The sequence below is a fragment of the Passer montanus genome, unplaced genomic scaffold (genome assembly GCF_014805655.1).
Source record: "Passer montanus isolate IOZ18808 unplaced genomic scaffold, ASM1480565v1 scaffold20, whole genome shotgun sequence".
NCBI classification, from domain to species: domain Eukaryota; kingdom Metazoa; phylum Chordata; class Aves; order Passeriformes; family Passeridae; genus Passer; species Passer montanus.
The window spans coordinates 4,169,447-4,191,606 of NW_024366592.1; the positions used below are offsets into that span (position 1 = coordinate 4,169,447).

At 48.5% G+C, this 22,160-nt stretch overlaps 1 protein-coding gene across 3 annotated transcripts in view; it reads right to left on the reverse strand.

The window, feature by feature from the left end:
• The window catches only part of B4GALNT3 (beta-1,4-N-acetyl-galactosaminyltransferase 3), a 63,696-nt gene extending 41,542 nt beyond the window's left edge, over positions 1–22,154 (reverse strand). For 2 of the 3 annotated variants that reach the window (XM_039707845.1, XM_039707842.1), the window contains exon 1: positions 22,004–22,154. In XM_039707845.1, coding sequence (XP_039563779.1) covers positions 22,004–22,145 — 142 coding nt within the window. In that variant the 5' untranslated portion in view covers positions 22,146–22,154. Of the gene's footprint in view, positions 1–5,642; positions 5,864–22,003 lie in introns of those variants that run through there. The other variant, XM_039707844.1, reaches the window with a different exon arrangement.
• Positions 22,155–22,160: the final 6 nt, after the last annotated feature.

The window sequence follows — 22,160 nt, forward strand, 5'->3', positions numbered from 1 at the left end:
AGAAGCAGTCAGCTTATGGCCTGCAGCACAAATTGTAATTACTCTTCTCTTACCATGCATAGTTGCAACTGTTACTATTAGTCATAAAATTATCCAACCCTTAAAAAAAAATACCAGGCACACCACTTGCATCATTGGATTAACTATGCTGAGAGCACCCAGCACATACACAATAGACTGTTTTACAAACAACGCTTTACAGGTTCATGGTGTAACTCCCATTAAATGTTACAGTGCTGAGGGAAATCAAGAGACTGATTCCATCTCTAAAGCCACTTTGAATTCTGCTGTAGGACCAGCGTGAAGTTGTCTCTCTTCACAGGGGAAAAAAATAAAGACATAGGTATCTTACACAAGTAAATCCTGTCACTATAGAAGCTCTTTCTGCCTCAGCCACCTCTGCTGCTCCTTCTGAGACCTCTCGATATCCCTGAGCACTGAAGCACACAGAGCTAGCTGCTCTGTTCCAGACAGAGATGTATCTGCATTCAGGGGAATGTCAGAGCTCTGTCATGCCTGTTTATGCTCTCTTCCATTTTTAAACAAAGCTGCTCTGGACCATACTGGCTGCAGCCCAGTGGAAGCCCTACCACTGGCTTCCGTGGGCTTAGATCCAGCCCGTGGCCTCACTCTATTTATGTTTTGATGAGCTGCAGCAAGCAAGGCAGACAGCTTTGTTGCACAGCCAATTTTTTACAAGTCACACACCAGTGAGTGACTCCTGGCTCACTTTTCCTCCTGAACGGTGCCTGTGTGACCATATTTGAAAGAGGTTTCCTTGTATTTTTCAGTTTCAGGTGTAAGGTGTCCAGTTTCACTGTGGCCTTTCCAAACAACTCCAGTAACTAAGAGGGATCCATGCAGATGAAGGATGTATTGGTTTGACCACCTCAAATCTCATACAGCCTTACTTTAACTAGGTCCTTATAGCCTGCCTTTGAGTTCAAAAATGCTGTGGTAAATCTGGAGTAACTCCCCAGAGCAGCAAAGTTTTGAGAACAGTGTTGGAGACCTGAAGGGAAGTTCTGACCTTCTTTTACACTCCTGCAAGGGCTGACCAGTAAATGGCCATGGGAGAAGCTCCAGGCAAACCCAGGTGCCCCTAAGCCACCAAGTCCTGTAGTTAGAACCCTGTTGTGGCATCCTCTGCTCCCCTCCCACAGGGATATTTGAGGTGAGACTGGCTTGCCTAAAGCAAATCCCTGGGGAAACCCAGAGATTTCATCAGCAACGCAAAGGACTGGAGGATTCCTATGGAGCAAGCAGACGAAGCTGGATGCAGCCAATGGATATTACTCCTGCTGGGTTCAGTTCCATGCTAGGTGCCTGAGGGTCTCTCTGCAGGCCCTCCTGCTCAAATTCCTGCAATTTCCATCAAAATCTTCATCCAATTTCCATCAACCTGGAGCTGTGCTTGGCCCACAGCCTTACAGAACCCATGAGCAGCTCCCTGCACCTCTGTGTCCTTTCAGCCCACAATGCTGCCAATGCCACCACTGCAGGGACACCTTGGAGGCACTCCAGTGTTGTCTTCACACATCACCATGGTAGTTCATCCATGGGCCATGGTGTTGTCCTACTGCCTCTGCCTGCCCCCACCCAGCTGCTCCAAACCTAGTCCTTTCCATCACCCCCTAGTCCTGACCACTGCAGCTGTTTCCTCAGATGCTTATCTGAAACCTAATCCTAGCTCAGGCTCTGGCTATTTCCCACTGATCCCTGGCCTCTCCATCTCCTGGTCCCTTTGCAACTGTTCCAGGGGTCACTCATTCAAAGTAGCCAGCACTGAAATTCCCCTACCAGGCCTGCAGGGTAGACAAAAGTCTTCTCCTGGTTTGATGGTGTGTGCTAACAGCTGCACCCAGCTGCAGCTCTTTTTCATACCAGAGTTTAGCCAAATCCCTCTTGTTTAACAGTTTGCTCCTCCAGCATTGCCAGATCCCCAAGCAAAGTGCACAGAGCTGGTACCTGAGTCCCTGCAGACCTTTGCCCAGCAGTGCTGTGGCACAGGTAATGGTGTGTGCTGGGGAACCACAGAGTTACTGCCACCAGCTGCACAAGGAGGTTTCTAAAGTTGCCAAGAAGCCCAGATGGCCTGACAGAGCCAGTCTGCCCTTGCATTAAACAGATGGATAAAAACAACTGTGTGCACATGGTCTGGAGGAAGTGGCCTAGGTCGTGGCACTGTCCATGTGACTGTTACCTGTGACAGCTGTACTCAACTCCATGTGCAGCTGGTCCCCAGAGACCAGCAGCAACCCACGCTGAGCAAGAAGGATGCCTGGGGTCTGGATTCACCTCTTAATTTCTACATTTCCACCCACTCTCAGCCAGTGTCACCCACTTCACATCCAGTTCCTTTGGCCACGACCAGTCAGCCTCCTCTCTGCAACATCTCCAGCACCACAATGAAAGGCAGAGGGGCTTTGACATCATGCATTTTGATCTATTCACAAGCACCCTTCCTTCTTTTTATACTCAATATCCCAAATTTTTCAGGTGGTGAAGAGCAGGGCCATGAGCTAGAGAAGAGAGAAAGGCTCACAGTGGCACCCTGTTGTTAGGAGCTAGGAGAGCCTTTCCTGGCAAGCAGAGAGGCAGCAGGCAGTGACTGACACCAACTCCCTGCACAGACCCCCACATCAAAGCCTTCCTGCAGGGCAGCTGCAGAGTCAGGCACTGATGGGCTCTGCCAGGATGGGAAATCCAAATGCCACAGAGCAGGCAGGTTGTCAAGGAGACGCTCTGCACCAGTTCCCTTCAGATGTGGACAGAGCAGACCTGGCCCTCTCAGTGCATCAACAGAACCAAATTTGGTTGTGAAGTTTTACATCAAAAAATGTGGAGAATTTCTGACAGGGCTGAAATCTTAAGATCCCTACAGACTTGTCTTGGTGCTGCTGTGCCCTGTTAACCTCTAAGAAGGTCCTGCAGTGATCAGACAACTACTACTGATATCTGTTATCTTGGCTAATGGAAGCACAAGCAAGACTCCCCAGCTAAGAATAATTTCTTGGAATTTTAGACTTTTTCAGCAACATTCTTTTCATCTTAGTAAGCTACAAGCGACAGCTCTTTAAGATCTCTGCCTCCTGAGATTACAGAATCAGAGTATTCTGTGTTGAAAGGGACACACAAGGCTCATTGAGTCCAACCCCTGGCCCTGCTCAGCACCATCCCCAAGAGTCCCATCAGGTGTCCAAGACTGTTGTCCAAATGTTTGAGCTCTGTCAGGCTTGGTGCTGCAACCACCCTCTGGGTTAAAAACCTTTTCTTACATCCAAACTAAGCCTCCCCTGACACAACTTCAGGTCACCTCCTCAGGTCCCCTCCCTGGTCACCGCTCAGAAGAGATCAGTGTCTGCCCCTCATCTTCCCTTCATGAGTAAATTGTAGCCTGCAATGAGGTCCCCCCTCATTCTCCTCTTCTCCAGGCTGAACAGAACTCAGCCTCTCCTCATACAACTTGCCCTCAAGGCCCTTTACCACCTCTGTTGCCCTCCACTGGACACTCTCTAACGGCCCAGTGTCTTTTTAACAGGGTGGCACCCCAAAGTGCCCCAAACACAATATTCAAGGTGAGGCTGCCCCAGGGCAGAGGACAATCCCCTCCCTTGCCCAGCCAGCGACGCTGTGCCTGATGCTCCCTGGATACAGAGATCCCTCCTGGCTGCCAGGGCACTGCACTCTCATGTTCATTTTCCATCAACCTGGACCCCGAGATCTGTTTCCATGGGCTCATTCCCCAGTCTGTCTGTATATCCAGGGTTGCTCCACACCAGGTGCAGAATCTGTCACTTCCCTTGCTGAACTTCATATGGTTGGGTATTGCTCAGCCCTCTTATATGTTAAGGTCTCTCTGCAGGGCCTTCCTGCCATCAAGGGAGTCAGCAGCTCCTCACAGTTTTGTATAGCCTGAAAACTTACTTAGCATCCCTTCCAGCCCTGTGTCCAAGTCATGTGGACTCTCATCCACTCTCCTCATGTCCAGAGCTGAGGTTTTGCTGGCACGTTTCCTCCTGTCAACAGAGATCACTTGGTGGTCACTGTGGCAAAGATGACCACCAATCTCCACTTCAGCAATGAGACCTTCTCTGTAGACAAGCAGCAGATCAAAGAGGGCATCCTTCTGAGTTGGCTCCCTTAGGACCCGTTCCAGAAAGTTGTCATCCAGTTTTTCTGGATCTTCTAGTTGCATCCAGGTTGTTCCACCTGTGTGATGCCCCCAGTTAACTCCTGGCAAGTTGAAGTTCCCCAAAAGGACCAGGACAGTTGACCTGGAAGTGCTCCCTTAACTCCTCAAAGAATAATTTGTCAGTGTCATTGTCCTGGCTGGGAGGTCTGTAGTAGCCTCCCACAATGACATCTGCATTATTTGTTTGCTCCTCTATTCTTACCCAGAGGCTCTGAGTTATGCCACTGCCAACTGTGAGCACTGTACATTGTAACCCTCCTGTTACACACAGTGCCACCCCTCCAGGTGAGGAAGTGGTGTGGGATAGTGGAAGAATTTGAAATGTAAATGCATGGCTGCAACCCTAGAAAGGAAAGTTGCAATGGCCATGTAATATTTATTTCAGGATCTGACCTCTTGAATGCATCAACGTTGTTCTTCACCTTAAAGGATCCCAGAAGGCAAAAGGACTGTAACATACTGCAAGCTGTGCAGTCCCAGGAGTTTGGCAGGAGACAGCAAGGCTTTCATGGTCAGGAAAACATTCAGGGGAACACAGAGAAGCAGCACTAAGTAGGCGAGGTCAGCAACAAGCAGGCACTTGCATGCTGGGGTGGACAGGTATGTGTGAAGGGGAGTGAACGTGTGGGGAGCACATCCAAACACCCAGAGAGCACAGGGAAGAACGTGAAGCTGGGAGATGAGGTGGGTGGACAGCCTCAGAGATGAAGGGATGCCTTTGGCAGGATGAGAGATGTTTTGCAGGGAGGAGCAGAGCAATGCAGGATGCAGGGCTCTGGGTGTGGAAGGAGGGAGGAAGGGAAAACTGATGCAACAAACAACAAAGGAATGAGCAAGTGCTGCAATCATTGAGGCACAGGCTGGGGTTATCCAGGTGCTGCTGACTTCCCCTGGTACAGGAATTGCAGCACACACCTGTGATGTGCCTACAAACGCACAATGGTTCCTTGGGACAGCGTTACGTGGGAGACAGCAGCATGTAATAGACATGGACTGTTCCCTGAAGTCTCCCACCTGTGGTGCCCTCACTGCATAAGTACCCCACAGAGAGGATCCCTGGCTACCACCATGCATGAGGGAAGGCAACAAGAGAAACCCTACATCAGCAAGGACCAGCACTGAAGAGAAAGTGCCTGAAAGCACTTTCTGCTCTGGTGGACATCAAATGCACAAGACATCACTCACAATGTTTTCAAATCTAAGACTAATCCCATGAATCCCAGGCTGTATCTCAACATTAACTGTAATGTTAAAACATCAGGGCAGGGTGTAATGAAGCCTCCCACACCCTGGCTCCACCCAAAGGAAACCACTGCAGCCTGCAAGGCTTTTATGCAGAACAGTAAAGCTGGCATTGAAGACGTCCCTCTGGTCTACAACACAATTCACCAAACACTGTCAGCAAGTTAAGAGCAGCAGCACACTGCTGAGCTGCCAAAACCCTCACCTCATCTCCACTTCGCACGGTGGCCTCCTCTGGTTCAGAGCAGAGAGGCAGGAGCTGCAACTGGATGTTCATTACAGACCAGCCCCACACAGGCCACCCAGGGTAATGAAGTGCACGTAAAATTGCCACAGCAATGGAGCTCAGCATCAAATTCCCTGGCCTCCTGAAGCAACACAAAGTGAAGTACAGGTGCTGCAATTCTTCTGATGGGAAATAATAGTTCTTAACCTGGAACAAACAGGTTTGATTAGATAGGCTCAGCAAACAGAAGGAACACAGGTGCCTTAGGAGCACAGGACACTTAAAAGGTGCTATCATGAGGCTACTTGGCACACAATGCAAAATTAGGTTAGGCCTTTGTTTTCTTGGGAGATTCAACTGCTAGTTTCTGGACTCTGGGCTGATTTTGTAGTGCTTAGATCACACAGAGACCCTCTACATGTAGAACATGTCTTTAGAATTTGAGATACTGTGATGTGCCTACAAATGTACACTGGTTCCCTGGGACAGTTTTATGTGGGAGACAGCAGCATGCACACACCTGCAGGGAATAAAACTATGCTTATTTCTTTACAAAGCTATAGAGCCAGACAGTACCATCACTTCTACTTGAAATAATAATAGTAATTTTTTTTTAATCTGGATTATTACAAAGAAATGCACACAGGGAACTGTACAGTTTCATTTAAGCCACATAGTGAAATGACAAATCCCAAGCACTCACAGGAGACATAGCTGGTAAAATCTGAAAGCATTAAAGAAAAATGATAACTTATGTGCCTCCATCTGCACTAATGGATCTACCACATTCATGAGGAAAATCACTAAAGCCTCATGCCTCTACCTTGGTCTGCCAAGGTGGCCAGGGCTGGACAGGGGCTGTCCTGAGTGTTTGCTACAAGCACAATGCTGGCTCAAATGCTTTACTCCCCACTGTCACCACTTTCTCTCATTCTCTCTTTTCTTTTTTTCACTTGTATGGGCTTGCTCTGGGAGATTTCCCCCCATCAAGCCTGATTTGAGAACCAGCCCAGTATCAAACACCTGAGCTGTCCTCCTTCTGGGGGCTTCTACCCTCAGCCAAACAATGCACGAAGCTCCACTCTCCCAAAAAAAGCCTTCCAGTGACTAAAGCCTTCAGCTGCCTTTTAATTTCACTCAACAATTAGAGAAATACACCCTGATCTAACACCAGGGGATATAGGGAAAGAGAGTAGCAGGTCACCCACTTGAACCACTCCTGTTTCAGGGTCTGAGACAAGAATTGTAAACAGTCTTGGGACCTGCTGAACCCAAAAAAGGCACCTCTGTGAATTTCAGCAGCTTGACTTTGTGCAGAGATCTCTGCAGACCTTGTAAATGCCCAGCTCTCCAGAGGGGAGGCAGCAAAATATTGCAAGGGTGAATTTTAAACAAACTGGCTGAAGAGCTGAATTTAGCACAGGGACACAGGGGCACCCTCCAGATCATACTCCAGCCCTCCTTCATTTGCCCAAGTGCTGGCAATGCGTGCTGTTCCAGCTTCAGGGAAGCACCAGACCCTTCTCAATTCTTTCTCCAGGGCAGAGGGGGAGCCCCCACAGTTTAGGCACACTGCCTAAAGCACTTGATGTCACCTAGCATCTTCCCAGCAACTCTGCAGGCACAGACAGGGGAGGCCAGCACTGCAGCTGGAACACAGGCTCCTCCTGGACAGCCTCAGACAGCAAAAGCAGGCCATTTCAAGTGGCTGTCTGGTTAGAAATTTGTATTTTTGCCAGCACTCAGCATCAAAACAGAGTTCAGCAAAGGGAAGGGAACATGGAGAAGCACTTTATCCACTTCTCAGTAAATGATGATCACAAAGGGCAAGGAGATCACTCTCACTGTTCCCAGCAAGTGCAGGAAAAAGCCACTTTGCCATCCCAAAACAGGACTCATCTAGGAAAAGGCAAGTGCATCCTCCTCGGGCAGGCTTGCGAGCTGACTTGACACAAATGCCTTAAGCCCCTGGCCCAGAGCATTGCTCCATCCCCAGCCCTCCTGCACTCCCACTGCCAGCACACAGAGCCAGGAGCTGCCAGGAGGGTGGGGTGCCAGCACCAGGAAAAAATCCTCTACTAGAACTTGCCAGATTTGTGTGAGGGGGGGAGAACAAGACACAGCCACCTTCTTCCCTAGCCTCTGGTGAAACAAAGTGGTGCTTTCTTCACCTTGCTGGGTTTCATGCAAATACATCCATTCCAGCAAAAACAGTAGCCCTGAGCAGGTCCTCCTGCAGCTGCAGGAGGCATGTTTGCCCATATATTTTATACTCTGCCTTTCTTCACCCATGCTAAAAATACCCTGATGTCCTTCACACAGACAGTCCTCACTCCACCTCCAGCAGGGAAAAGGAAAGCGAAGCCAGAGACTCACCTGACAATTTTGTTTCCTTTACTTCACCTTCCTCCTTTCTTTTCTTCTTTCTGTAGCTGGCTCAGCTTTCCCCAGGAGCAGTACCCACCACCCATTGCAGATAAAACCCAAATCCCAATGCAATCCATGTTAACATTTACTCTGACCATTTTTAGGCTGCATTTTGCTCCACCACCCCCATGGTGTCCCTCAGGCTGCCTCCTCCAGAGCTGTCCCCCTCGGTAGCTCTCCCTGCAATGGTCACACTTTGCCACTGTGCTGCCCTGGCACATGCTGCAGACAGCTCTACCCCAGGGCCTTGGAAAAAGGAATAGGGTTTAATCGCCAAGTCCTCACCTCAGCTGCATTCTTCCACCCCTTTTTTTTGCCCCAGGCTGTGCAGTTCAGGCAAGTGCAATGAATGGGAAAGGTCAGAGATGAGATCTGTGTTCTGGGGGCCCAGACAAGTTCCTGCCCCTGCTTTACACACAATAGCAGAGTTGGTTCACAAAAGACACTCCTCAGGATTGCAAGCTGACTTGACACAAATGCCTTAAGCCCCTGGCCCAGAGCATTGCTCCATCCCCAGCCCTCCTGCACTCCCACTGCCAGCACACAGAGCTAGGAGCTGCCCAGGAGCGTGGGGTGCCAGCACCAGGAAAAAATCCTCTACTAGGACTTGCCAGATCTGTGTGAGGGGGGAAGAACAAGACACAGCCACCTTCTTCCCCAGCCTCTGGTGAAACAAAGTGGTGCTTTCTTCACCTTGCTGGGTTTCATGCAAATACATCCATTCCAGCAAAAACAGTAGCCCTGAGCAGGTCCTCCTGCAGCTGCAGGAGGCATGTTTGCCCATATATTTTATACTCTGCCTTTCTTCACCCATGCTAAAAATACCCTGATGTCCTTCACACAGACAGTCCTCACTCCACCTCCAGCAGGGAAAAGGAAAGCGAAGCCAGAGACTCACCTGACAATTTTGTTTCCTTTACTTCACCAGCATGAAACCACTGAGGGAGGCACCCGAGCCTAGAGCTGAGACAGGAGCAAGGGTGGACCCTGTCATACCCCATCCCCTCCAGTTCCTGGAGCTCTCTCTTCCCTGTCCATCTAAAGCAATGGAGACCTAGCAGAGGGCTGGCACACATAATGTGTACACAATTCCAGATACAGAGAGGCCACTTTCCAAGTTGGCTGGCCAAATGCAGAAGACAGCTACTGCAGCTATCCCAGCTGCTCCCCTTTCTCTGCTATTTGCAGGAAAAGGGGAGTTTCACATCCCTCTCAGCAGGTACAGTCATCAGACATACTGTGAGCATGCCTTCCTCCTTTCTTTTCTTCTTTCTGTAGCTGGCTCAGCTTTCCCCAGGAGCAGTACCCACCACCCATTGCAGATAAAACCCAAATCCCAATGCAATCCATGTTAACATTTACTCTGACCATTTTTAGGCTGCATTTTGCTCCACCACCCCCATGGTGTCCCTCAGGCTGCCTCCTCCAGAGCTGTCCCCCTCGGTAGCTCTCCCTGCAATGGTCACACTTTGCCACTGTGCTGCCCTGGCACATGCTGCAGACAGCTCTACCCCAGGGCCTTGGAAAAAGGAACAGGGTTTAATCGCCAAGTCCTCACCTCAGCTGCATTCTTCCACCCCTTTTTTTTGCCCCAGGCTGTGCAGTTCAGGCAAGTGCAATGAATGGGAAAGGTCAGAGATGAGATCTGTGTTCTGGGGGCCCAGACAAGTTCCTGCCCCTGCTTTACACACAATAGCAGAGTTGGTTCACAAAAGACAGGGTGGCAGCATGCCTGGGGAAGCCAAACCAGCAGGGTTGCTCCAGCAGGGTAGGCTGGGCCCCGGAGAATAATGAAACAAGCTCTCCCCTTGCAGTGAAGGCATTTGGAGCCCAGGGAATGCTTTTTCATTCATGAACATTAAGTATTTTAAAAGAATAAATAACAATTGTCACTGACACCTTTGACACAGAACCTAATTGAGGCATGGGAGGTCGAAGCAGCTTGTTCCAAAGCCTGTCCAGCAGAGACAAGGCTGGCCTACACCCCTGTTCACCCAAACGTGTGCTGTAACCACCAGGCCACCGCCACTCCTGCAGGCCACCCTGTAATACAGAACAAACAAGCTCTCATTTAGGGTGGGCAGCTCCTGAGGACACTGAAATCTCCAGCAGCTTGTTCTGGCAGGGTGGCAGTGGTGAATAGGCACTAATTTTCCTAGGGCAGCCAAACCCCTCATTTGCCCAGAAAACCTTTCCACAAGCGAGGATACGCCTGAAGCTCTGAGAAGTGCCCAGGAGCAAGAGCTGGCCTCCCCAGCTGTTTATATGATATTCAAAAGGAGAACAAGAAGGAAACAGAGTTCAGAGAATCAGGATTTCCTACCGTGTCCCAGGACTGTCCTGGCAATACCCTGCCCTCCCAACTGCTCCAGCATCCTCCCAAGGCATCCCCACCCCTGGCAGGGAACCCCCCCAGAAGGCAGCAGGCACGCAGGGTGCTCTGTGGGGAGAGATTTAAGAGCCTTTTCCTCTCTGCCCCGCCAGGCCCAGCTGGGTCAGACACAGCACTTGGCAAGAGAAGAGCTCCCTGCTAATTTTAGCCTCTGACTCTCCACCCAGGCAGCAGCAGCAGCTCAGCTGCTGTGGAAAGCTGGGCAGCACCGAGGTGAGGGCTGCAAGCGGGCAGGGGGTGCCACACTGACACGGGCTGAAACAAATCCCTCCCCATGCTGAGAGATGGAGCAAGGACAAACTGCAGCTCCCAGGGGATCTCTGGGAGCTCTCAGCACTCTCATTCTGCCCAGAGGAGTAACTGAGGCTGCAAACCTGCAAGAGGATCCGGCACTTACCCAGGGATGGGATGCCCTCCCTGCTGAGTCTGCTGCAGCCCCTGCTGTGTCATTCAGTGCTCGGGTGGGAGATGAGCAGGGAGAATTTCCCCATGTCCACATGCAAACTTGCATTGCTTCCAGCAAACAATCCCTATCCCTCTGTGTAAAAGGAAAACCCCCAAAAGGCATGGCAAGACAGGAAGGGGGCCCTGAGGATTATGAAAGGAGCAGAGGTAGCAGGAACCTCAGCAAATTCAGAGAGTTTATGGATAAAACACAACTGACCATGAACCATAGGACTATGTGCAAACCAAGCATATCTTATTCAATTTTCACTGTACGCTGAGAAAAGGGATCTTATATCCTTTAAAAATAAGGCGGGATACATAAAAAATTCCTGACTATATTAGCAAATCTTTTTCTGCAGAAAAAACTGACAAAGTGCTGAGCATTCGTCTGTTACCCAGGACAAAGCAGGTAATCACACTCTGCCATTCGAGAGCAGCATCTGCAGCACTGAGCACAGTGCCCTACACAGGGGAGCCAGGTGTCTCAACAGACACTAAGCACAGTAAAAGCCATCGTGCTACTGATTTTCAAAGCACCAAACACCCTTATGACACCAAATACATCCTTAACCATCCTAGAGTAGCTCATGATTCCTCTAAGCTTCTGTAACTTTTATCCCTGTATTTTCCTCCACCTCTTTTAAACCTAAAACAGTGGTTTATTCTGTGCTCTCTTCTTTCTACACCTCTCTTTTTGATCTCTGTTCCAGCATCTCTGCTCCACTGAAATCCCAAGTATTTCCTTCTAATCGAGCCTTCAGTTCCTTACACATTACAATATTTTAGGGGCCATTGGCATTTTCTGATCACTCTGCTCTGACACTCATCTCACTATGTCCCATTTTTGGCCACTCTCTACTTTTATTAAATAATTCCTGTCATCTGTACTTTCAAATGCTCCCTCTTCTGCTGATTTTACCTTCCAGTTTTCTTTCTTCCTCTACTTCTGCATAAGCTGCCAAACTTGCTAAAATGCTTCTTTCCCTCCTCGATCTGCTAGAATCTGATCTTTGTTGTGTATCAAATTCAAACCAAGAGTTATAAGAAAAAGGCAAAAACAAAATTTACAAAGAATAAAGATTTCAAAAACAAAACAAAAAAAACCACCCAAAAACAAAACACCAAAACAAAAACAAAAAAAAAACCAAAAAAAAAAAAAGACAGGAAAAAACCCCAACTAGTCATGCCTTTTGGGAAGCATGGAGTTTTGGGAAAAAGCACTCAAGAAAGAGTATTGGAAGACCCAGAGTTAATTGGCAAAGCAATTACAATTTGCAAAGCAAAGGAAATCGGCCACATGGCTGGGGCTGATGGAATGCAGACAGCGATCAGACAGTTCAGACAAACTGAGGAAAAAAACCCCAACTAGTCATGTCTTTTGGGAAGCATGGAGTTTTGGGAAAAAGCACTCAAGAAAGAGTATTGGAAGACCCAGAGTTAATTGGCAAAGCAATTACAATTTGCAAAGCAAAGGAAATCGGCCACATGGCTGGGGCTGATGGAATGCAGACAGCGATCAGACAGTTCAGACAAACTGAAATAATACCAGCCAGGCTGAGGCAGGGTACAGCAGGAGTTCAAAGAGGGAGTGCACCTTCCCCTGCCCCAGCAGCACCACCAAGGACTCCCTTCCCCACTGCAGCAAGAGGTGCCAGTCAGTGAGATGTGCCTGGAAAAGCTTTCAAAGACCTGCAAGGAAGGGCGGAATGTTGGGAGGATGCACAAGCGCACAGCTGTGCTAGCAACATCAGCACTTCAGAGCAGCAGCTGGGATGAAGAGGAGGGCTCAGAAAGAGGGGAAAGGAACAAGAAAGGTGGAGGCATTTATTAGGTGCAGGTGAGCAGCACCATGCCAGCAACAGAGAAACTGCCCATGGATGAAAGGCACTGGCAGAAAAAGCAAATTAAATGCAGGCTCAATGCTGACAATCTTAGCTGCACTACTGGAGCAGGTGAGCAACATGAACAAGTAAATACAGATCGTCAGCTACAGCCAGTAATTCCATGGAAAAGGAAAACACCCATTACCAAGGTTAAATTCTGTCAAACCCTGGTACCACAAAGTGGTGCAATTCCCTGAAGAAAATGTAACCAAAACAGCTGAGACAGAATTAGAATACATCTTTCCAAGTATAAATAAGCTCCCAACATAGCAAAACACAGAGCAGTACAACTGTCCTTCAACTCATGCAACTTACAGAGTTCTTCCTGACTGAGGAAACAGCTAAAAAAGAGCAGGATCAGGAATGGCCCTGGGAATTGGTGACAGAGACAGAGCAGCCAAGGCACATGGGCAAAAAAAGGTGATGAAACAAGCTCTGCTATGCTCCTCATCCCACAAACCCAGGACTGCTTTGGTCCTGATTAATTAAACACCCATATAAAGAGGGTTTTATTAAACACCTGTATAAAGAGGATTTTGCCCCTGTCTGAAAGGGGAGAGGAGAATGATGGTCCACACCAAATCACTTCTGGGGTTTGAGGTGCTCACATGCTTACAAGCCAGCACATGGAGACAAACCAAAAACCTTTTTCCACAAATCACCATTCAGGTTGTGTTTAGCACTGAAAATCTTTCTAGAACCCACATGAATTTGGATCCATGCAGATATTTACATTGCTACCACCTGCCTGATGGCATCTCTCATCTTTCCTTTGTGTCCCTATCTGCCTTCCCACAAAAAAAAAGCAGGCTTGCCTTGCTGCTGTGTTCCACCTCTGTTCTGAACACCCTTGGAACCTGAGGAAGCTGTGGGTCAGCAGCCACTGTCCCTGTGGTTATAGGGCCCAGAACAGAAGGCAGCAAGGTGGCTCACAGCATGAGGCCAAGGATGGCTGTTTGGGAAGCTGGGATACCTGTGACATGAAAGATGATCCACTGTGAGAGAAGGAAGAGGCTGAGGGGGTGAAGGGCCCCTTTCCTGGGGATCACACCATTCTGCTGCCTCCTGGGCTGCCCTCCACCTCCCCTCGGGTCCTTTAGGCTCCAGCCTCCTCCTCAGCCCATGCCTGCTGGGATTCCCTGGATGAGACAGTGCCTACAATATTCTGGGGAACAGAGAGGGGGAATGTGGTCCTTTGTGACCCTCCACTGATCAGTTCCCTGCAAATGTTCAGCATGAGTCCCACAGAGGCTCAAGGCTCACCCTTGCCCTACTCTAGATTTAAAAACAAACCTTCTCACTGCCCTTTTTTGTTGTTGTTGTTCCCCCAACAAGAAAAAGAAGCAGCACACGAGCTGGGAAAGAACTTAATAATGCCTTTGTTCTTAACCCCTTGGCTTGGATGTTACTTTGAATTTCCAAGTAGATGCAACTAACTACTCCCTCCAATTGGGAGAGCACTGAGAGGCACAACAGAATTTACTCTGACCCAAGCATTCATTGATGTTTTCAAGACAAGGGAGAAGCCTCATTTTGCAATTGCTATTTACTCCTTATGTAAAGCAGACAATTATTACCAAGCTACGCCTCTGGAAATTATAGTTCAGTCAGGTTTGATGGAAAAATATGGTTTTGGCAGATTGTTTATCTTTCATTCTTGATGGAGAACAAACAAAACACTCCCAAATTGGCCTGCTTACAACAAAACATGGAGTGTGGCAGCTACTGCAGAGTGAGCTGCTGCAGCAGGTAATGGAGGCTGTTAGTACAGGGTGGTCTGGACAGGATATTCTCAGCCCATTATAAATTTTGTTCTGCAGCTCAGATGGGGTTAATAGCACCCAGACATGACTACTGCAATTTTACAGAAAATTGAATTACGAAATATAAATAAAACTAATTTAGGAAGTGAAGTATTTACAAGAAGGGCTGCAGACATCTTAACCAGGCTCGAATGAGTGGCAGCTCTGAGAAAGCTGTCAGAGTTGCCAATGCCAAATATACGGCCCAAGCCCACACTAATGACATGGAAATAAATAAATAAATAGCCTCTTCAAGGAAGGCAAAAAGATTTATTTAGAATGGCAGGAAAAAAACCCACAAAACTTATCACAAATGCAGATTATCCCCACTCCAGGAGAGCTCTACTAGCCAATTCTGTGGCCACCACAGGCGATGACACAGATAAAATATTTTTTCTGGTGAATGGAATACAGCAGCATGTGACAATGAATATGAACATTCAGTGAGTGTGAATTTACATATTTCAGTTAAACACAGGCTGCCCTGTTAGGTTACTAGTGCCTAATGCTCACAACTCAGAACACATGAGGAAAAGAAAGTCAAAAAGATAACACATGCCTATTATAGTCAAGCCTCTGATCTGCATTCAGTGTTTTTACGTTACTGACTAGCACTGGCTGTCAATTTCCAGCTGATAAAAACAAACAAAGAACATTTGAACTGTCAGAAATTAACATCGAGGTCACTGGAGTAAGAAAGGAAAGCCCCATGGATGATGCAAAGGCCTGGACTTACCATTTGTATCTCTGATGGAAAACAGTGACATGGAAAAGGAAAAATAGCCCCAGACATGACAATTTTGCCACATAAGGGTATCAGATCTACACTGTAAAGTAATCTGTGACAGCTTAATCCCCTTCTTTTAGAAGTTAGGAAAAAAAAACCCCACATTGACCTCTTTTCCCCCTCAAAAAAAACCCAGGACAATTCAAATGGGAAATAGAAAATGTTGAAATAACTAAGCTGTAGGAAATTATAAAATCAGAATTAATGATCTTTTATGGGGCACTGATGCTTCAAGGGGACTCAAGTCCATCCAAAATCTTTGGATTGTCTAAAATGAGTCAACATCTTAAAGACTGTTTGAATATTATTCTGTGTGGTTGATGTAAATGATTTATTATGGCAACACCAATTATTTTCCTGTGATGTCTTAGGAGAACTTAATGGCAGCACAATCCCAGACCATCAAAGCATCAGGAACTCTCTCCAGATCAGGAACATCAAAGGCCTTTGCACTTTGGCATGGGAAAGCCTTCTCAGGAAAACAGAAATACAGAGCAGCTCTGGTCAAGATCCCAGTGTACTCTGGCTTGGCTCATGACACACACAGGCTGTGAATTTCTAATATCATGAAAAGGGTGAGTATCCAAGGCCCAGATTCACAACTGTTTCCACCCAAGGCACGTGGCTCTTTCTGAAATCTCACACCATATGTAAATCAGCCAGCTTATTTCCTTTTCTGGAAAGTCTTTCTCAGCTATTACTGCAAGTCTAAAAAAAAAGCAGTGGAATTGGGAAGTGACTGTAAGAGGCAACATCAGTGCAGAGCAAGAACAAATAGGAAAGGGAAACTCAACAAAACATATAAATTCTGAGGCTAGGAGGAAGAACCCCATAATACTCCATTCCAAACTGCCAGAACCCCCAAGGCAGTGTCTGTCTCAGGAGAGCATCCTGCCTTTCTCCATCCTGCAGATGTCAGTAATTTCAAACCACCAGATGGAAGATGATGTCCATTTTCCCCCACATCTGCCTGGACTTGCAGGTGAGAGAAGGCAGAGCCTCTCTGTCACTGCAGCACACAGAAACATCTCCAGAAGACAGCATCATTCCTCTGCCATCATTCCTCACCCTCCTCCTGTGGTGTGGGGGAGAGGCACAGCAGGGCACCCCTGTGAGATCCAAGCTATTCTAATCCAGCCCAGCTCACGACAGGAAGGTGTGTGCAGGAATACATGCTGCTCTGGCACACCACCACATAAATCTGTCATAGTTAACATGAGTACATGAAGAGATGACACAAGAGTTTATTTATAAAGGTGGTATGTAATCTTGGCAGATTATTTGGGGATCTGCTGAGGCCAGGCAAACTGCAGGCCAAGTTCCAAGAAAACAAACACCCACCTGACTTTAAATCAAGTGGTGTAAAAGCACCAGGTTCACAACCCACCTGCAGCACCTACCCCAGCAGCAGTGCAGGGATGTACTGGCCTGGGAGAAGCACGGCACAGCTCCCTGAGACCTGGGCTTCCCCAGCTGCTCATCAATGACCCTCCCAAGCAAGCCACAGGGTGAGCCACACTGCTCCCTGTAAGCCTGGGCTCTCCCCTGGAGCCTGTGTGCTGTGACAATGGGCCTGGGGATGCTGCTCCCCTTACACACACCAGAGCAGGATCCCCCAGCCCCCCTGGTCACCCTGACTCCCTGGCAGCACCCCTGCCCTGCCTGCAGGGCACATCCCTCTCCCCACAGCTACAGGCCCACAATGTGCCTTGGGAATGGTGCTGCCTCACAAGGGTCCTTGTAAGCACAGAAACACCACATGCAGGCTTCATGGCACAGACACTCCCTTCAGGAGGGGGGGTTTGAGGGGGTACCCGGCTTAACAGCTTGCAGAGAGAGCAAATACACACTTCAGACACCACATGGCCCCATTTCTCCCCAGGAGCACTAAGGAACCTTGGGGGTAAGCAGCTGTGCAAGAGAGCGATACCCTGCGTGCCCAGGCAGGCCAGCTTGCGTGTGAGAGATTGCAGGAGCCAGCCTGTGAGCATGTGAAGGAACCTGCAGGGGTAGGTGTGCTCCTCAGGGTGTCTGTGCATGGAGGAGAGAGGAGGAATTTAATACATTACATTAAATGTCCAACTTCACCTTGCTGGCACACACTCCTCTTACATTCACCTGTGCTTTCACATCAACGCTTGGGAAACTTGCACTGCTTTTTAGTGGCCTGGATGCCTGAAGATTACAGTTCCCATGGTGCAGGCATAAGAAGCCAATGTTCTGGGAAAGCAAAGGGATACTGAAGATGTGCATACTGGGGAGCTGGAAGTCTTGCCATAAGGACTTATTTATTTGTACATGGTTTCGTCTGAACCCCTCCTATTTTCTGCTTCAGAGGGTGGGAATGTCCTGAGTTAGCAAAGCAGCAGTCTGAAAACCTAAAGGAGACACAAACCACTACCACAATCCAAGATAGGAAGATAACACACCCCCAGTGTGATTTACTCACAACAATCCAATGTGGAGGAACGGGGGTAGGTCAAAGCAGCTGGGAGGGGCAAGTTAAGGAAAGGGGCCCCCAACTCCTTGTTCCTACAAGCTGCACCTCCCAGGATTCTAACCTGATCCTGAACACCTTCCCTGTGCCTGCCCCAGTGTGACACACTGAGCACAACCTGTAATAAAAGAAATCGGTGCAAATGATTTATAGACTCCTGAAATACCATGGTCTTTGCAGCTGAAAAAAACCAGATTCTGCACACCAATGGCTGGGAATGACCTCACCTCCGAGTTTCTTCAGGGATGGGGCTGCTTTCATCATGCTGACACAAGATTTTAGAGCAAAGAGGGATTGCTGCACATCCTGCCTGCAAACACAGCCTACTGACACCAGCCTTGCTCCCTCAGTCACACCTTTCTGAACGGGTGGGCAAGATGAGGCACTGCTAGGCACAGAAGAGAAAAACAAAGGGAGCAGGAGAAGTTGTCAGACCCACCACTTCTTCCATCCAAACTGCAGCAGCTCTGGGAAGTGGCAGTGTTTTGGGATGAGGGTTTTCCCTGAGCAAAGACCTCTCCCTGCCCAGCATTACAGCAGTAAAGGCAGGATGCAGGACTCGCTCTCCAGATCTCTGCATTTTCTCCCTCCCCAACACCTCATTCACCCTTTAAATAATAAAGTTTCCTCATCTCCAGCAGGAGCAAAGCGTGCTGTGTAGCAGCTCATAAAGATGAGGAAAACATTCCTAGTGGAGAGCCCACTCCGGAGAGGTTAGTGCCTGTCAGCAGCAAGAGCAAATAGACTGTCTCCAGCTCTCTGGGTTTCCTGGCAGGGAGGCAGTGTCCTGCCTGTTACAACTTGTTTTGAATGACAACAGGCTACATTCCACGTGAGGAGAGTGTGCCCATCTTAGCTCACAGCAACCTGCCTGTTTCTCTTCACTCAGCTGTAAGCATGTTTAAGATTTCTATAAACACCTATTGAGCAGCAAACCAGCCAAACATGCTCAATTAAAAAAAAAATAGAACCAGAAGGCAAACCCCACAACAACACAAACACCCTCCTACCCATGAGCAAACAGTCTTGCCAACAAAGCTCCCTGGAAAGAATATGTAAGAGTATCACCTTAATACACTCACATCACAAGGAAAAAACCAAGCTATTTTCCTTTACCTGAGCAACTACTCATTTCAGCATCACCTTCAAAGGAAAGCCCTTACTACCCTCTGTGCCAGCCAATCCCAACCTCCCTGAAAGCTCAACTTTCCAGATCAACTTAGGCACACAGAAAATCCCAAGCCATGGTGTACACCAGGCACGAGATTTGCACCTCAGGCTGATCCCTCAGCACCTCTGACTTTAGCATTACAGCAAACTTCTCATGCCAGAGACTCTCCCAGCACATGGTGATGAAGCACCATGAATGCCAATGAATATTGATGATTACAGGATATTCTCCTAAACTCCTCATTCCATTTTATCCAAGCTATTTCATATGCTTGACTTTGCTGCACAGCAGAGCTGCAAACACCTCAAGAGAGCACAGTCAAGGCCCCAATTTTTAAGCATCACTTACTCAAACATCCATCCCTGGGCATCTGACATCTGCTCTCTCCAGCACACTCTGACCTGGGGGGTAAGAGGAGGAGAGGAGAACAAAGCCCAGGAGGATCCACCTTGCTCTAAGACACAGACTTGAGAGCAGGGATGGTGTGGGGACACCAGAGGGGCTTGTGCTCCATCTCATGAAGGGCTGAGAGGAAGAGCAATATTTTCTCTGAGTCCTTACAGCTTTGCAAGAGGGAGACTCACTTCTCTGGAAACAGAAAAACAAACTTGGCTTTCCATACACAGGCTGTATATGTCTTTTAGGGAGGCAAGAAGAAAACTCCATTACAGGCACAGGAGATGGAAACAGTAGGAAGAGCAATATTTTCTGAGTCCTTACAGCTTTGCAAGACTTACTTCTCCGGAAGGAGAAAAACAAACTTGGCTTTCCATGCACAGGTTGTATATAAAGTCTTTTAGGGAGGCAAGAAGAAAACTCCATTACAGGCACAGGAGATGGAAACAGTGATCTCCTGTAGATCTTTCAAGCCCAACAGCTTTTCATCTTTCTGGCCCCAATGGAGGAGCCTTTTAGCCTTTTGTCTAGAAAAATTGCCCAATAAAGAGCTTTTGTATTTTATCATTAATAACTGGGAAGGCTGTTGCATCAGCTAAGTTGGGGTAGCAGCCCTTGGTCAATCCCAGAAGTGACTTATAATAGGGTTGCCACCTGGGACATGCAACAGAAAACAAGGCAGAAACAAGGCAAAAACTATTAATTGCTTCAGAGTCACTCCCCCCTCAGCTTCCTGGGATCCTGGAAAGAGTCACCACATGGAGTCACAAACACAGCCGTCCCTCTCCCCAAAGAAGAAAACATTACTTAGTTTTAACAGCCAAAAGAAAACAAATACCATTTGTCTTCTGCTCAGATTTCTGATTTCCCTTAAAACAAAACAGGCTTTTAGAGGCAGTAGGGCAAGAGGAAGGGTGGGGAAGGTCACAGATTAACCTTCCTCCTGTTAGCAGGTTCCAGGATTCTGGCTACAAGGCCAAGAAAACACGACACCAAGTGCCCAGTGTGACCACAGCCCCCTGCGATGCTGAGCCATGAGGAACTGCCTGCCAGAGGATTTTACCCTCCCACCCTTTCCAGCAGCATTTAAATACCTTCTGTTTGCAATGAGCAGCAACGTCTCTGGTGGGTTTGAGAGAACCTGGCATTTTATATAATTGAACTTTAATATAATGCAATTATTTTGCTCATGTTCTGTTTTAGTTGGTAGTAACTGCAGTCATCTCACTGTTTCCAGTTTCAGTCTGAAAACAGAATGACTTTTGTAACAGAGATGTAAAAATAACCCTGTCTTAAAGCAAAGAGGAATAACCCAATTCACTAAGGAAGTTGTTTTCTCCTGCACATCTTTGCTGTCCCCATGCTCTCAGCCCATTTCTCCCAACCCTTCCTTCTCCCTTTGCATTGCTGGCAGTGAAAGGACCATCAGCTGTACCTCTCCAAACACCTGACTCAGCCCCTCTCTCCTCATAACCACTATTTTAAATACTTCTCAGTTTTTTTCTCCCTTGCTTCTACACAAGCCCTCTGCCCACCTGTACAAATTTTCTCTAAGCGTTTTTGGTGGGGTTTAGCCAAAGCAATGTACAGTAAAAGGCATGGTGAGATTGCATGAAAGATGTCACGCAAAGTAGACTCACAGGGCAATTCATCTTCCCATTCCGGCAAACACAAAAAGAGGATTATTTACTAGAGGATTTATCCTAGCCAAAGAAGTTAGACCTGTTACACTCCTGGAACAATAAATGTGTGTTTTTAACCTTAATATCATGCATAATACAGAACAAATAGACACGCTGAAGTCCTGTAATGGACTTTGTGGGAGTGGTGCTCCTTGCACAGCCACAGTCCAAAGCTTTAAGACTGAAACCAAGCCTGACTAGTGGGAGTAGAAATTGTGAGGTTTATGACAAAAGGATCAATATGTTGGAAAGCATCAATAGTTAAACATTAACATGTAGTTGAACACACATTCAAATTAGATTAGTACCGAGCACTGACATGCTTTAATAAACAGCAGCAACATCGCAGGCTTTTACAAAACCGTGACCCATTCGAAACTCTTCTGCAACTCAAAAAAAGAGAAGCGCAAAAGAGCCGCACGACCCTGACAGAGTTTTCCTGTGCCTCAGCAAGCAGAGCGCAGCTCGGCGCACTCCCAAACTCCGCACCGAGCGAGCCCGTTAGCGGGCGGGCAGCTCCGCACCAAAGCATCTCCGCCGCCTCACAGCTCCGCACCGAGAACGACAGGCAGCTCACAGCCGTGCCTCCGGGCTCTGTAGCTCCAGCACGGTCAGATTTAGCAAGGTCTCCCGACAGAGAGGGGGCGAGAGCCCAAAGGCAGGCCAGAAGCAGGCAAGGGGAGCCCCAGCGCCCGGCCAAAGCCCCGCTCCGACCCCCGGGCTGCGCTCGCCTGCCGGCCGGGAAAGGGGGCACGGCACGGGCTCCCGAGGATCGCGGGGTGCCCGGGCTGAGAAGGACGGGACCCCGCTCCCTCCCTTCTTCCCTCCCTTCAGTCCCGCGCCCGGGATCACTCACTGCGCTCCGGGGCAGCCCCGCCGCCGGCCGCCGCCACCAGCTCCAGGTAGGCGGCCCAGAGGCCAAGGGCGAGCGCGCCCAGGGCCAGCAGCAGCCGCAGCTGCCTCCGGCGCCGCAGCCGCGCCAGCAGCCGGCCCCGCATGGCGCCGCTCAGGGC